The sequence below is a fragment of the Bos grunniens genome, chromosome 15 (genome assembly GCF_055505025.1).
Source record: "Bos grunniens cultivar Pamir isolate PY7600 chromosome 15, Bosgru_T2T1.0, whole genome shotgun sequence".
Taxonomy (NCBI): Eukaryota; Metazoa; Chordata; class Mammalia; order Artiodactyla; family Bovidae; genus Bos; species Bos grunniens.
The window spans coordinates 34,100,296-34,116,198 of record NC_141179.1 but is presented as its reverse complement, the minus strand read 5'-3'; the positions used below and the strand labels follow the sequence as shown (position 1 = coordinate 34,116,198).

At 40.7% G+C, this 15,903-nt stretch overlaps 2 protein-coding genes and 1 pseudogene across 14 annotated transcripts in view; 2 read left to right on the top strand and 1 right to left on the bottom strand.

Moving 5' to 3' along the window:
• The window catches only part of BSX (brain specific homeobox), a 180,427-nt gene that overhangs the window by 40,500 nt on the left and 124,024 nt on the right, over positions 1-15,903 (top strand). The window lies entirely within an intron of this gene.
• Positions 1-15,903, bottom strand: part of JHY (junctional cadherin complex regulator) — an 80,804-nt gene that overhangs the window by 18,819 nt on the left and 46,082 nt on the right. Inside the window, exons 4-5 of the mRNA XM_086339684.1 lie at positions 13,196-13,309; positions 3,478-4,139 (exon numbers count right to left, since the gene is read on the bottom strand). Coding sequence (XP_086195810.1) covers positions 3,478-4,139; positions 13,196-13,309 — 776 coding nt within the window. The remainder of the gene's footprint in view (positions 1-3,477; positions 4,140-13,195; positions 13,310-15,903) is intronic.
• Positions 13,489-14,400, top strand: LOC147357629 (AN1-type zinc finger protein 6 pseudogene; annotated as a pseudogene).

The window sequence follows — 15,903 nt, the reverse complement described above, 5'->3', positions numbered from 1 at the left end:
AGGCAGGTTCTTTACCATCTAAGCCACTAGGGAAGGCCCAAACTATTGTATACAGAATGTATAAACAGCATTGTATATCATAGGTGACTATATTCAGTATCCTGTAATAAATTACAGTGGAAAAGAGTATGAAATAAAAGTTCTCTGGAAGGATACATCCCCACCCAAACCTGCCTAGGTGTCTACAGATAAGGTGGTTACACATAAGTTCACAATCCAAAATTTTAGAACATGTAAGGAAATAACCTACCAAATAGAGTCCAGACACACATGCAAACTCACATACAAAGCAGTAGTAGATTTCTAAGAATTTAGGATAACTGAATATTAGAAAGCATTTGTAAGCAAGCATGTGTATAATGATTAAAGACATGAAATAAGAAATAAAAACTCTGAGAGATATATTCTGAAAAAGCAACAGGAAGGTTTTAATCAGAACCATATAGAAGTTCTACACATGAAAAGCACCATCACTGAAATTTACAACCAATGGACACGTTAAAGACCATATTGGACACAGCCAGAGACTTATAAACAGGAAATTTCTCAGAAAGAAGCACAGAGAGATATGAGATGGGAAATAAGAAACAGTTAAAAAGACATGGAGTCCAGAATAAGAGGATCAAATATATATCTATTGTGTGTTCCTGAAGGGAAAATAGAGCAAATTTGGGAGACATACTATTCAAAGGGAAGATGTGTGATGATTTTCCAGAATTTATGAAAAAGATGAACCTTCAGATTTAGGAAGCCCAGAAAAGTCACAAGCAAGATTATAAATTTCAAACTAAATATGTCATAGTGAAGCTTGAAAACACAAAAAGCAAAGGAGAGACCGCAAAACCAACAAGAGAATAAAAGACAAAAAGAATGATAAATACATTGATAAAAGTCTTTTCAAAGAAATACAGAAGCCAGGAAATAGAGAAACAGTGTTTTTCAAAGAGTGTAATTCTTTACCGAGTTAAACAGTAATTTAAGAGAATAAAGTAAAGGAATTTCAGGTAAGTTTACCAGTGAAATGTACTTGCTGAAAGAACTGAAGGATCTACTTGAAGAAGGAAGAGTGAAATGGGAGAAAGATGGAAAGCAAAGACATTAACAAACAATCAGTTAAATCTAAAACAGCATGGACTCTATCCAACAATGATAAAACAGCAATTAGGAGATATAAGATGCTGAATGAGAAGAGTATGTATGACACAAAGGGTGACTGGATTAGAACAATCCAATGATTTTGAACGTGTCTGCAGGATAATAGAAATATTAATTTAACACTAGACTAGTTAAGTATGTAAGTTAAAAAAAAAGAATAGAAAGAAAATATGCATTTCTAAATCAGTAGAGGGGAAAGGTAATAAAGTTCTATCAGTTTAATAGATAATTTTTTTTTTAAAGATGATATGAGAAAAAAGTAGGGTGGTTAGGACAAATTAAGATAGTGGAAATAAGATTTGAGTATCACAAAAAATATAAGTAGTCTAAAGTTTAAAATCTGCCCACAAACAACAACAAAAGAAAGGCCAAACAAAAAAACACATGTGAACTAAATAGATTTACTGAAAAATTCTATGTAACTTTCAAGGGACAGTTCCAATTGTGTATCCCAGAGGATGTGAAATGAGGGAATTATTCTAAGGCTGGTATAATCTTAGTATAATTGATAACACATCCAGACAAGGCCAGTGACAGATTGGAGAATTTTAAGCCAGTCTCACTTCCTACATGTGAATGTTAAATCCTAAATAGCATTAACAAATCAAATCAAGCAGTTTATTAAAATAGTATGACAAGGTGGGATTGTCCTAGGAGTAAAAGGTTGGTGGAAGGGTAGAAAATCTGTTAATACATTTAGCCACATTAAAGAATTAAAGGAGAAAAAATTTCAATTGATGCAGAAAAAGTATATGATAACATTAAGCATCTATTTATGATAGATTTTTGCAAAAAAATAGGACGTTTCCTCTATATCTCCCTAAGTACTAAAAATTAAATATTTTTAATGGCAAAATGTTAGAAGCACTCCCTCTAAAGTCAGGAAAAAAAAGACAAAAATGCCTGCTATCTATCTATCACTATCTCTTCTAGGAAGTGAATTCTAAATCTTGTTAAATGTACATTCCACACCTCCAAGTGGAGCACTGAAATGTCTGCTGATTAATTCATACGTGTTAAAATTGTCTCTCTACTTTGAAAATAAGCTCCTTGAGGGTTCCCATGCATCATACTACTTTTGTATCTTCTATAACATTTCAGTCCTATATTCAGTTGTATCAGGCGTGTAATAAATACATTTGATTGAATGACATCAAGAAATCCCCCTTGATTTTAAAAATAACTTTTCATTTCTCTAACTACAGAAGTAATGCATATACATTGTAGGGAATTTGGACAGCTCAGAATATATAAAGAAGAAATTAAAAATAATCCCAAACTCTTTTGCCAGAGGAAAACATTATTGATGTTTTGGATGATTTTCCATCTTCTGTGTACATTTTAACACATATGTGAAGCTCATACTCTTTTAGGTAAAATTTTGTACCTCACCATTTTCTCTCTATAAGGACTTCCCAGGTGACTCAGTGGTAAAGAATCCACCTGGCAATGCAGGAGATAAGAGTTTGATCCCTGAGTGGGGAAGATCCCCTGGAGGAGGAAATGGCTGCCCACTCCAGTATTCTTGCCTGGAGAATCCCATGAACAGAGAAGCCTGGTGGGCCATAGTCCATGGGGGTCGCCAAGAGTCAGACATGACTTAGCAGCTAAACAATAATAACAACATTTTCTCCCTATAGAAGCATAATTTTAAAGGGTGTATTGTTCTTCAGTCACTAAGTCATGTCTGACTCTTTGCAACCCCATGGACTGTAGCATGCGAGGCTCCTCTGTGCATGGGATTCTCCAGGCAAGAATACTGGAGTGGGTAGCTATTCCCTTCCCCAGAGGAAAATGAAGGTGAAATCTTTACAGTCTGAGCTACCAAGGAAGCCCATTTAAATAATTCCATGATATTTAATATAATTTACTTAAACATTTCTTTATTCAATTATTGTCATTTCTGTAAATGGTGATATTTTTGCACATACATAATTTTTTTCTGCATTTTAGATTATTTTCTTAAGATTGACCATTACAGGGTTGGAGATAATTTGTTTCCTCCAAATATTACTTGCAGTTCTCAAGATATACTGTATCTTTTTTTTTTAACTGTATCTTTTTTGATAGGGTCCCTCTGTCCTTCTCCCCGCTAGTCTCTGGTTTAACTACAGTGGAAAAGCTAGAGACAGGGAAGAAGAAAATAAATACATGAAAAGTGGACTATTTTAGGTAGAAGGCCAGAGCCAAGGACGCGGTTAGGTGAATTTCTCCTCTTGCCTGACCACTGTCATGAACCCACCCCTCTGTCCAGCATCCCATCCCTCCCTCTTCTAGCCTCTCATTTCTCCAGAAAACCACCTGAGAACAGGGAATTCTTACCATAATATTTCTAAGTTCTTATACTTTGTCTCTGTATAAGCCAGTTGGGGTTGCTTCTTCTTTTCGGTTGATGCTTGCCTGTTTATGTTAGAAACAGACTGAGAGCCTTTCTGGCTACCAGATGGGTGTTTCTTGTTAAGTTCATGAAGGTAGTTCAAGTGCATATCGGATAGAGTGTCGATGTGTAGCTGCTGGTAGGAAAACCTTTTCTCTTCTTGGCCGTTGTGTCCTCTTTCTCTATTAGCGTTCATCACTGGGTAATACCTGGCAGGATTTTTATAGAATACTTTGTCAGAAACCTGGTATAGTGGAGCAAATTGATTGGTGGTTACTGTGGGATCCTGGCTTCTCAGTACACTTGAGTATTGTAAATCATCGTTGGTGGCATTCATAATCACAACTGTTTCCTGTGTTACTTCAGTATCAATAGGCTTATTTGGGTTTTGCTGATGTCTGGGAGTGTTATTCTGGTTTCCTTGACTGACAACCAGCTCTTCAGTCACCAAAGACTTTGGGCCATGCCGGTGTTTACGCTGTTTTTGAATCTTGTGCTTGGCTGGTTTTCTGGAAGGTTGCTGGCCATTGGTTGTTTCCGAAGATTGACCTCTGGGTCCATTGCTTGACTTTTCATGTTCATATTGAGACCAGTGTTCCTGGTAATCCTAAAAAGATATTTTTTGTTAATGTAAAGTTAAAAGACAAAAATTTTAGTGTTTCTCAAACTGGGAGTTTTGAGACTTCTAGAAAGGTGATCATGGGATTGAAAGGAGATAAAGAGAACACAGGGGGCTTTCCTCATTTCAGGTAACGAGAGGGTGATTAGCTGAGCGCTTCCTCTTGGCAATTTCTAGAAAAAAAATAGCTTAGAAAGGGCATTATATTAAGGGCAAGTCTTTGACTTAAAATGTTGTAAAATGAAGTATTACCACATAGGGGGAGAAAGCAGCTTTTTCTCTAAAGAGCTGCATACAGAGGAAGTGCAAATCAGCATCAAAATACGCACATTTGTCTTAACTAAGAAAAATATTAAAAATCTCAACCAGAAAGAACATCAACGATTTACTTTACCCACTAAATACAAGTTTAGTATGAAATACAATTCACATTATCAGATCTTAGTCATATAGGTCAGAAGCCAGAAATGACCTCTTCACCAGATGAAACAAATTAGATTTTATTCAGAGGATTATAAAAGAGTCTGCATGGTGATGGGACATCTGTGAAACCACAAGGGTTGTTTTGCTTCTGTTCCTTAATATAGCCTGTACTTAGGCAATCAAACATCTGGGGGAAATATTTCAATTTCAGAACAGTCTTTATGCTTTCCAAAGTCTTGTAACAACACAATGTACTCCTGGTATAATAGATACACTATGTAACTATATTGCACTAAGCCATTTAGACATATTTCCCAAGGAATAAAGCACTCATTACTCTGTGAAAAACTAGCTGAGTTAAGAGGCCTCTGGAAAGAATGATTATATGCTTACTGAAAACAGTCAGAGAACCATATGCCCCCATGTGCTGTGCAACTGCAACATATTTCTTCCCATCTGAACACACATATAAAAAGCCTCTGTGGCCTGTATCTCTGCAAGGTTAATCGAAAAAGTGCAAGTTACACAGATTGTTCAAGAAAAAAAAACCTTGAAATGAATAAATCATGTTTTTGCTCAAATTGTTTTAGGGATATTTCACTTTTTTGATATAATTGCCAAGACTCCTGTAAAACATACTACTACTGTGTAATACTACTCTTGTATAATATCATTTAGTGCCATTCTATTTCTCATGATATCTCATTATAATAAGGTTGAGATTTTTGAATTTAAAATAGTAATATATAATATTCTCATATCAGATTTTCATGTAAGAGTGACTTATAATTTGAAATTTAGAGTACGTTCTCCTTAGATTTTGAACTTTCTAGAAGATTGTTCTGATTAGCTCCTTAAAGTTTTTACCTGCAGTGTCCAAAAAAGAAAAACTTCCTTCTCTGTATTTCAATTGAAAGGGTCCTTCCTTCCATGCAGTATACTGAGCTGCGTGGACACAATGTGGGCAAGAAAGCTCTGCTAGTGCACAGCCTAAGAACATCCTTGCTTGTAATGCATCCAGAAGAAAATTATTTTACACTCTTACAGGTGTGTTCATGAAACACAGTGGCTCTTTTTATGGCTATTATCACTGTTCTTGAAGGTCAAGAAAGATCCACTTTTGCGATGATCTATAGGTATTTACTGATGCTGATGTTATTCTTTTCAGTATTTGTTTAGCCTTTTTTGTTGACTTTTAATGTTGTGTCAATTTCTGCTGTACAGCAAAATGACTCATATACATATATGCATGCTTTTAAATATCCTTTTCCATTCTGGTTTATCACAAGAATATAGTTACCTGTACTAGACAGTGTAAGACCTTGCTGTTTATCCACCCTATCTATGACAGTTTGCATCTGCTAATCCCAGATTCCCCAGCCATCCCTCCACTCCTCCTCCCTCTTGGCAACCTCAAGTCTGTTCTCTGTGTCTGTGAGTCTGTTTCTGTTTCATAGATTAGTTCATTTGTGACATATTTTAAATTCCACATGTGACTGGTATCAGATGGTATCTGTCTTCCTGACTTCACTTAGTATGCTAATCTCTAGGTCCATCCATGTTTGTTCAGCTTTTTAACTGCTGGAAAAATAAGTGACCAGGAGTTCTTCTTCTGCTACCATCTGATTGTGCTTGGTCCAGTTCTCTCTCTCATTTCCACCAATGAGAAATGACCCGAAGTCATTCCACCAATGAGTACCAGACCCGAAGTCTTGGCTTACCACTTGGTCTTAATCACGTTATACCTTTTCTGCTGACAATTCAGACGACAGCAGTGCTCTTCACGGGGCGCTTTGTCAACAAGGCCAAGGACTCATCATTTCGTGAGAAACTTCAATTGTCTCAAGTGTTAAATCTGCTATTCACGTAAATGTGAGTACCCAGGGATGGCATTTCAGTCTCCGTAAAGAAAGACATTTATGGGCTGGATGTGATTTGTCTCACCTTCCGAGCAGCCTACTTGAAATCTGAGGTTTACTAAAGATGTATTACCTACAATTGAGGCATCAGGTGTCACTCTTTAGGGCAAGACCTGAGTTCCCTGAAGTTAATATACAAAGCCATTCTCAGGCTATTTAATCTCCATCAGCACTGAAATCCTCTACTGCATCCCCCTCTCCCTGGGATTCTTTTGTTAGCAACACTCACAATCAGTCCAGACTACATGCACTCAGAATAACTGCTTAATGGCAGTAGGTTTTTCCAGCACACACAGAGCAGAGTCCTGTAGCTGGGACATTAGCACCAGAGTCTCCTGATGCCTGATGCTAGGATGATAGCTTCTTAGTAAGATCTGTACTCAGTTTTTAATGCTCCTCCGTATTGTGCCAACCAAGGGAAGTTTGCCACCAACCCTGAGAAGGGCAGCAGCTGACTCTTTTTCATGACTTTCCGGTTTACATGACATAAGCAGAGGGGAGAATGCACACTTCGATCTCAGCAAAAGCGGAATGTTCATCTGCTTTAAAACAAAAGCCATTCTTATTCTCAACCACCCTGATCAACCCTAGAGTCCTGAGGGCTATGCCTGGACTCCAAGATTAGCTCTGAAGTTTGTGTTGTCTTTTTTATTATTTTATTTTTAATTGGAGGATAATTGCTTTACAATGTTGTGTTGGTTTCTGCTGTACAACATCGCAAATCAATCATAACTATACATATGTATGTCGCCTCCCTCCCACCCACCCCTCATCCTGCCCCTCTCGGTCATCACAGAGCACCAGGCTGGGCTCCCTGTGCTCTGTAGTAGCTTCCCACTAGCTATCTGCTTTACACAGGGTAGTCTGTAAATGTCAGTGCTACTTTCTCAATTTGTTCCACCCTCTCCTTCCCCCACTGTGGCCACAGGTCCATTCTCTACATCTGTTCTCCAAGTGTGCTGTGTTTCTTAACAACAAAACACATATTCTTTGAGTCTGGGTTATACATTCCATCCAATAATATTAATAAAATTTAGAGAAGACATTAACTGGCTCTAATTTTTTGTGTTTGGGTGAATAAATGCATCATAGTTCTGCTGAAAGCATTGGAGGCAAAACCCGATGAATAGCTCTTTGGAAAGGTGGAAAGATAACTTAGGGTGGGATTACGAGAACTTTGACATTAACAAGTCAAAGATGCTACATATCTTTCACACCGTCATTTCTTATCTAGAGAGGCAAGAGTTATTTTATTTTAGAGAGAAGAAGGAAAACATCCTATTTCATCCCTTTGAAGCCTTCCTTAACCGGGGAACGTTCGTCTTTTCCTTTTGACCACATGCTTCTCTCCTGGGAAGGTTCTTCTGCAGGTGAAAGTGTGCCCTCTTACACTGGCCCCCTGGGCTCCGACTCTTGGCTAAGTATTCTGTACATTTCTGAGTACACAACAGAAATGGGATCTGGAAAAGATTCACAGGAGAGCACAAAACAATTCAGGGTGATAGAACCTCATGGACAGGTAAAGGACGATGGATTACTCGAGATAAAGATGTCAAGCATGGGTAAGGCCTTATACAGAAAATAATGAGAATGACCATCTCATTTTTAAAGTGAAAATACACAGGCTTAAATGGTCTCAGGGACCTTGTTTCCAGCATATCACCTTTCTTTTTCTGTTCCTATATCTCTAGTTTCTTATCCTTTCTAGCATGTGAAAGTGTTAGTCACTCAGTTGTGTCCAGCTCTTTGCAACCCCATAGACTATAGCCTGCCAGGCTCCTCTGTACATGGAATTCTCCATGCAAGAATACTGGAGTGGGTAGCCATTCCCTTCTTCAGGGGACCTTCCCAACCCAGGAATCAAACCCAGGTCTCCTGAATTGTGGGCATATTCTTTACCATCTGGTAAAGACCTTGTAAAGCCACCAGGGAAGCAAGCAAGTAAATGTTTAAAGCTCTTCTATTAAGAAAGAAAGAAAAAAAAAAGAAACAATTCCTTACTTGACCTCATTCTCTGGTTAAACTTCATCTCTTCAGTGGGAGTGGGGGATAAATTGGGATTGACGCATATACTACTATCTAGAAAACAGATGATTCTTTTTGAGAACCTACTGTATAGCACAGGGAACTCTACTCCGTGCTCTGGGGTAACCTAAATGGGGAGGAAATCCCCCCAAGAAGGGGATACATGTACACAATAGCTGATTCACTTTGCTGTGCAGCAGGAGCTAACACAACATTGTACAGTAACTATTGTTGTTGGTCAGTCACTAAGTCAAGCCCGACTCTGCGACCCCATGGACTGTAGCACACCAGGCTTCCTTGTCCTTCACTATCTCCCAGAGTTTGCTCAGACATGTCCATTGAGTTGGTGATGTTACCTAAACGTTTCATCCTCTGCTGCCCTCTTCTCCTTTTGCCTTCAATCTTTCCCAGCATCAGTGTCTTTTCCGATGAGTCAGCTCTTCGTAACAGGTGGCCAGAGTACTGGAGCTTCAGCATCAGTCCTACCAATGAATATTCAGGGTTGATTCTTTAGGATTGACTGGTTTGATCTTGTAGTCCAAGGGACTCTCAAGAGTCTTCTCCGGCACCATAATTCAAAAGAATCAATTCTTCAGTGCTAAGCCTTCTTTATGGTCCGACTCTCACATCTGTACGTGACTACTGGAAAAGCCAGAGCTTTGACTATACGGACCTTTGTCGGCAAAGTTGTCTATAATATTGAAAAAGCAACTACTCCAGTAAAAATTAAAAAACAAACAAAAAAATCCCCAAACATCTCATCTTGTAATCCATCGCCAAGCATCTTAAACTGCAGGTTGGTCTTCATCTTCCCCGCTGTCATCCTGACCCCTGTACACTGCACGTGGACCCTTACTCTCACCGCCCCAGGGAAACTGCTCTGCTCAGGCCACCAACCACCTCTTAGTTGCTAAATCCTATGGTACCACTTTCTTTAATTTTCTGTTTTTTCACACTTACACTATTATTTCAAACTTACAGAAAAAAATGGCAAGAATAGCACAGAGAACTCCTAGATATCTTCACTGATTCACTTTTTAACATTTTGGCACGTTTCATCATTCTCTCTCTCTGTGGGTCACTCACTGTCCATATGTAGACAGACACACAAATACACATTCTGTCATTTAAACTGTTATTGCTGGTCCCATCATCACTTAGTTGGTCTGAATCATTTGAGACTTGCATCTGTGAGTTGGATACATTCCTCCCTTTTCGTGGCACAGGTGCACAGGCTTCTCACTGTGGTGGCTTCTCTTGCTGAGAAGCACAGGCTGTAGAAGTTCAGGCGTCAGTAGCTGCAGCTCCTGGGCTCAGGAGCACAGGCTCAGTAGTTGTGGCACAAGTGTTTAGTTGCCAAAAATCTTTTAATTGACATAGAGAGCCTTTCCTGGCCCCCGGCTAGCCTGCCCAGCCTCTGTCCCCTCCTCACACCTTTCCCCTTTAGTCACTGAACTCCAGGCAAAACTCTCAGGGCAGACTAGACTCCCCCCACTTTCATTCCTCTGCTCTCATCTGTCTGCTTGGCATGGCTCAGAGGGTAAAGCGTCTGTCTACAATGCGGGAGACCCGGGTTCAATCCCTGGGTTGGGAAGTTCCCCTGGAGAAGGAAATGGCAATCCAGTCCAGTACTCTTGCCTGGAAAATCCCACGGACAGAGGAGCCTGGTAGGCTACAGTCCATGGGGTCACAAAAAGTCGGACTTCACTTTCAGTTTCACTTTCACTTTCCAGGGTCAGCTTAGATGCCATGCCTTTTCGAGAGGTTTTTCCCATCTTTTTAGGGCAGAATTAGGTGCTCTTTTAGTTATACTGCATTTTATGCTGACTTTCATATCACTGAATTCTGATGACTACATAACTGTTTTGAGCTCCTTAAGGGTAGGAACCATTTTTAAAAGGGTCTTTTGTTAAGTTTTATTTCTATTTTTTTCTGAAGAGTTTTAAAAAACCTATATCTTTGGGGCCAGGCACCTAAAAGCTGCTGGTTGGAACATAGTAGGTATTCAATAATTATTTATTGTCTGAATTATTTTGATTTCATATAGAGGTATCTCTATGATAGTAAGAGTTGTTCATGGTTAGAGTATGTTTATTAAAGGATGTGTAGATTCTTTGAAAGTCACCTTTTAAGAAACAGATTTCAAATGAGGCCCATTTTCACTTAAGATTCAGTAAATGACCTATAAATGGTTTTCTAATCCACCACTGGGCTTCCTGGGTGGCACAGTGGTAAGAGATCCACCTGCCAATGCGGGAGACGCAAGTGATGTGGGTTCGATCCCTGGGTCAGGAAGATCCCCTGGAGAAGGAAATAGCAACCCACTCCGGTATTCTTGCCTGGAAAATCCCATGGACAGGGGAGCCTGGTGGGCTACAGTCCACAGGATGGCAAAGAGTGATATACGACTGAGTGACTGAGTACACCATTAAATATCAAGTATCAGCTTTGGGCAAAGCAATGTCCTAGGAAGTGGAAAGAAAAATTCATACAAAATTACGGGAATTATCAAGGAACTTAGAGAGTAGCTGGTACAAAAGAAACACAGACAGCAGCTAATGGGACAAAGGTCAAACGGGGTAAACCCTGGAGGAGTGGTCCTGACCACAGGCATGACAGGATGCGGTGGGAGAGGCAGGAGGAGGGGAACCAGAGCAAAGGCAGTGGAGCTGGGTAATTGGAGAGAAGAAAGGCAGGCATCCTGGGGACCTTTCTGGCAGCCCAGTGGTTAAGACACTGCAGTTTGAATTCATGGTGCATGGGTTCAGTCCCTGGTCGGGGTACTAAGATCCCATATGCTGTGGGGCCAAAGGGAAAAAAATAAGGAAGGCAGCCTGGAGGTTTGTACATTGAGTATCCAGTCAGCGTGTTGGGTGCAGCGGGCAGCTAGGAAATCCTTTCTAAATAAAGGGAAACATTCCTTGGGCCGCTCTGTGTAGCCATCTTTCTGGGTCCAACAATCTTTAGATGTTTCTCTTCTTACTGTCTTCACTCAGGAGTGGGTTAGAACCAAGTAAGTCTAGGGCACTCAGAGATGAAACAGCTTTCTTCTGATTTTTTTCTTACAAAGTTTTTTGTTGTCTCTGCCTAGGGTCATGCCATGCATCAAGCACCCCAATTTTACCTTGATTCTTTTATCATTGGCTGAGATGCCTCCAATTTTTCATAGTGACAAGTGTGAAAACTAGAGGTTGTGAGAATCTTACATGCTTCAAGTGTGTTTTCCATAGTAATTTAAGTTAACTAGAGATAAAGGATCTTAGATTCATAGCATTTTGCAGCTGGGATGGCCCTTGTAGTTCATTTCTTTTTCTGCAACTCTGAAAGTAGCCTGGAGGCCACTGTGGTGGGGGAAAAAAAAAAAAAAAAGATGATTTGAGCTGTCCCTCTTCTCTAATGTTTCTGAAACTGGAATGAGCTTTCTTCTTCTTCCCGCCTCCCACCCCCCCACCCCTCCACCCCCCCACCCCTCCACCCCTGCATTACCTAACACGTGGGATCGTAGTTCCCTGACCAGGGATTGAACCCATGCCCCCTACATTGAAAGCACAGAGTCTTAACCACTGTATCACCAGGGAAGTCCCAGGAATGCGCTTTATTCTTATTATTGCTTTTCCTTTGAACATGATTCTAACTAATGATGTCAACAGGCTCTGTAGGCTGGGTGATTTCAAAGGGCTTCTCCTTCTGAAAACGTTTGTTGCTTAGTCGTGTCTGACTCTTTCCGACCCAATGGACTGTAGCCTGCCAGACTCCTCTGTCCATCAGGTTTCCCGGGCAAGAATACTAGAGTGGGTTGCCATTCCCTTCTCCAGGAGATCTTCCCAACCCAGGGATCGAACTGGGGTCTTCTGCATTGTAGGTGGCTTCTTTACTGTCTGAGCTACCAGGGAGGTCCAAGAATCACTACTACACATAACGCTATATACTGGTTCAAGAAGAAATCAGCTGCTAGACCTTTTCTTGATTCTTCTAGAAAAACAGTCAGTGAGGACAGTTTCGTGAAAATCTTCCCTGAAACAACATTGTGATTTCAAAGTAGTAAACCCATGGCCCTCAAAGGGATGTCATCATGCTAAATTACTAGGTAATAGGCTGTCATGTTATGCCAGTGAAGGTTTATTGAGGCTCTGGGGTTTCCCATCCATTTTTAAGGACTGTGCCCCTCCCCCCGCCATCACATAGGGATACTATGTGACTGATAACTCCAAAAGGAAATAGACCTGTTTTTTTTTTTTTTTTTTAATCTTGCCATGCTGTGTGGCATGTGGGACCTTATTTCCTGACCAGGGATCAAACCCAGGCCCCCTGCAATGGAAGCATGGAATCTTAATCACTAGACCGCCAGGGAAGTCCCCAGGAAACAGACTTGGGAACAGTATAGGATCGGACAGTGTTTTGGACCTGCCGTATTGTTTCCAGGCCATTCCTCTGAATATCTGCAGAGTAATGTAATGATTTTCCTCTAGGAAGGAGAACTTTGGGAAAGTGGGTAGGGTTGGCTGTCTGAGCAAGTAATGGCCCATCTGGGCAGAAGTCGTCTTACCCATCAGAAGGTAGGTAACTATTCTCAGGCATAAGAATAAACCCTTAAGTGATAAGATGTCAGCCACAGACCATCACTTAGATCCAGCAGTAACTCTTGAAACACACTTAAAATTCAATCTAGCAAGTGACCTTTAGCTGTTGGGCTCTTTGATGCCATTTGTCTTCAGGGTCTATAGCGACATTTCCAGTCTCTCTGGCATTCTGAATAGACGTCTTGTCAGTTACTCTGACGGGGTAGGAGATCTGCAGGGGTAAAACACAGACAGCATGTTAACTGGATTCATTTTAGTCTGTACTCTCGAAAGAGGTCCTGCAGTGTTACGTTTTACCTATGGTTCATTTCAATCATTCATCTCAGGTAGCTTAGGTACCCGGATTATTCCCAAGGAAAATAGGAATAAACAATGTTTTCTCTTGTAGGGATGATGTGAGAATTGGTGTTTTGAAGTCAAATTTTGTTGCTGTTGTTTAGTCGCTAAGTCATGTCCTACTCTTCTGCCACCCTATGGACTGTAGCCCACTAGGCTCCTCTGTCCATGGAATTCTCCAGGCAAGAACACTGGAGTAGCGAGGGGCCAGTGGCAGTGGGCCTGGAGTGAGCAGGGTTCGGCGGCCTCACCTGTCCCCATTCAGAGGTGGCTATCGGTGGCAGCGGGCAGCGTGTCAGGCAGAGCGAGCCGTCACCAGGTGGGCAACAGGGGAACGTGGCTTAAGAAACTAATCACAGCCAAGTGCCTGTGCTTTGTTCTGCTGGCTGCAGATTTTATGGAAACCCTAGTACGAATGGCATGTGTTCAGTGCGCAATAAAGAACATCTTCAAATAGTAGTTCAGAATAGTGATGGTAGAATAAGCCCCCCTGTACTTTCTGTCTCTAGTCTGTCTGAGTCTTTACCAGCCCAGAGCACAGATGGCAGTGTCCCAGAAGCTCAGTCAGCGCTAGACGCTACATCTTCATCCATGTAGCCAAGCCCTGTATCACATCAGTCACTTTTATCAGAATCTGTAGTGTCTTCCCCAAGTGGACAGTACATCTATGGACAAAGCAATACTGGAAACAGATGACCTGCAAACTGCAGTATCAGAAACAGCATAGCAGCCGTCTGAAGAGAAAACCAAGTCTCTTGAAAAACCAAAACAGAAAAAGAATCTCTGTTTCATGTGCAGGAAGAAAGTGGGACTTACTGGGTTTGAATGCCAGGTGGAAATGTTTACTGCAGTGTACACCATTACTCAGATGTACACAACTGCTCTTACAATTAAAGACTGATGGCTGCTGAGAAAATCAGAAAAGAAAATCCAGTACTTGTTGGTGAAAAGATCCAGAAGATTTGAACTGCTGGGATACAAAATCCTTTGATTATCTGCAAACTAAAAACTGACCAGGTTTTTTTCCCCTAGTCCTTGGGAACATAGAACAATATATCTTGCATAGACCTTTAATCATGAATGTCATCAAAGAATAGATTTTTGTTTTTGTTTTGAAAATTACTCTGAACATTTGTTTCCAATGCAGTTTCTGTGGCTGAAACGACTTAAGTAAACTCTGCGAATATTATCCTTTTAAGATCATTTTAATTTTAATTGAGTGCAGAGGGCTTTTATAAGAAATGTGGAGAAATTTTGGAGGGCTGTGATTTTCCCCAGTATTAAACATGCATGCTTTAATCTTGCAGTTTATTTTCTCACTGTGTATAGCTTTTCTCTGCAGCACAATTTCTGTCTTGATAATGCCCTTTAGGGCACAGCTAGTTATCAGTAACTGAATATATATTAATCATTATGGCTGCTTCTGATTTTCACTGACAAAGGTTATACATATGTTAGCATATAGTTTCTTTGCACCTAGTATTTATGTCTGGATCATTTGTCACAGGAGAGCGTGTGTTGATACAATTTTAGTGAAGTTGCTCAGTTGTGTCTGACTCTTTGAGATCCCATGGACTGTAGCCTACCAGGCTCCTCCATCCATGGAATTTTCCAGGCAGGAATACTGGAGTGGATTGCCATTTCCTTCTCCAGGGGATCTTCCCGACCCAGGGATTGAACCCAGGTCTCCCGCATTGCAGGCAGACACTTTACCATCTGAGCCACCAGGGATGCAATTCTAAGTCTGTGTGTTTTTAAATTTTTTTGAGCGAGGGAAGGGAAAGCTGTATGCATTTCATTGCTGACTGCAGGTTTCTTTTAAGATTATGTTCATTGGCCTGTGTGTATACAATATAAAGAATGATCTGAAGTAATTAGCTGTATTTATATTTATCCACTGTCTTTGATTAAATAAAAAGGAAAACCATAAAAAGAAAAAAAACAAAACACTGGAGTGGGTTGCCATGCCTTCTTCCAGGGGATCTTCCTGACCCAGGGATTGAACCCAGGTCTCCTGTGGCTCTTGAATTGCAGGCAGATTCCTTACCACTGAGCCACCAGGGAAAGCCCCTAGCTACCTGTTTTAAGTCGAGAAATTAGGTTGTCTTTGCGCTATATGGAATTCTAGCCACTGGGTAGCATTTCAGAGAACAGACTTAAAGTTCCGCAATCTTAAAGGTGGCAGAGATTCTGAAGATAACCCAGCACACCCTCTGGTGTTTCCATGCATCCCTGGTCGACCTTCCTCCCCTCACTGCCTAATCACATGCCACTTCGACAGGCGGGAGAATCTGCTTGTCAGTATTTGTATAGATGGAGAGAGGAAGGCAGAGTAAGGTGGCTTGTGAATATCCCTTGCTGTGGGAGATCCAGTCCTTCCAACCACCTGCTGGTGTAATAAAATGTTAGATCTCTGAATCTCTGTTTCATTAATGATGAACATTCTTTTCCATCTTCGAGAAACCTAAC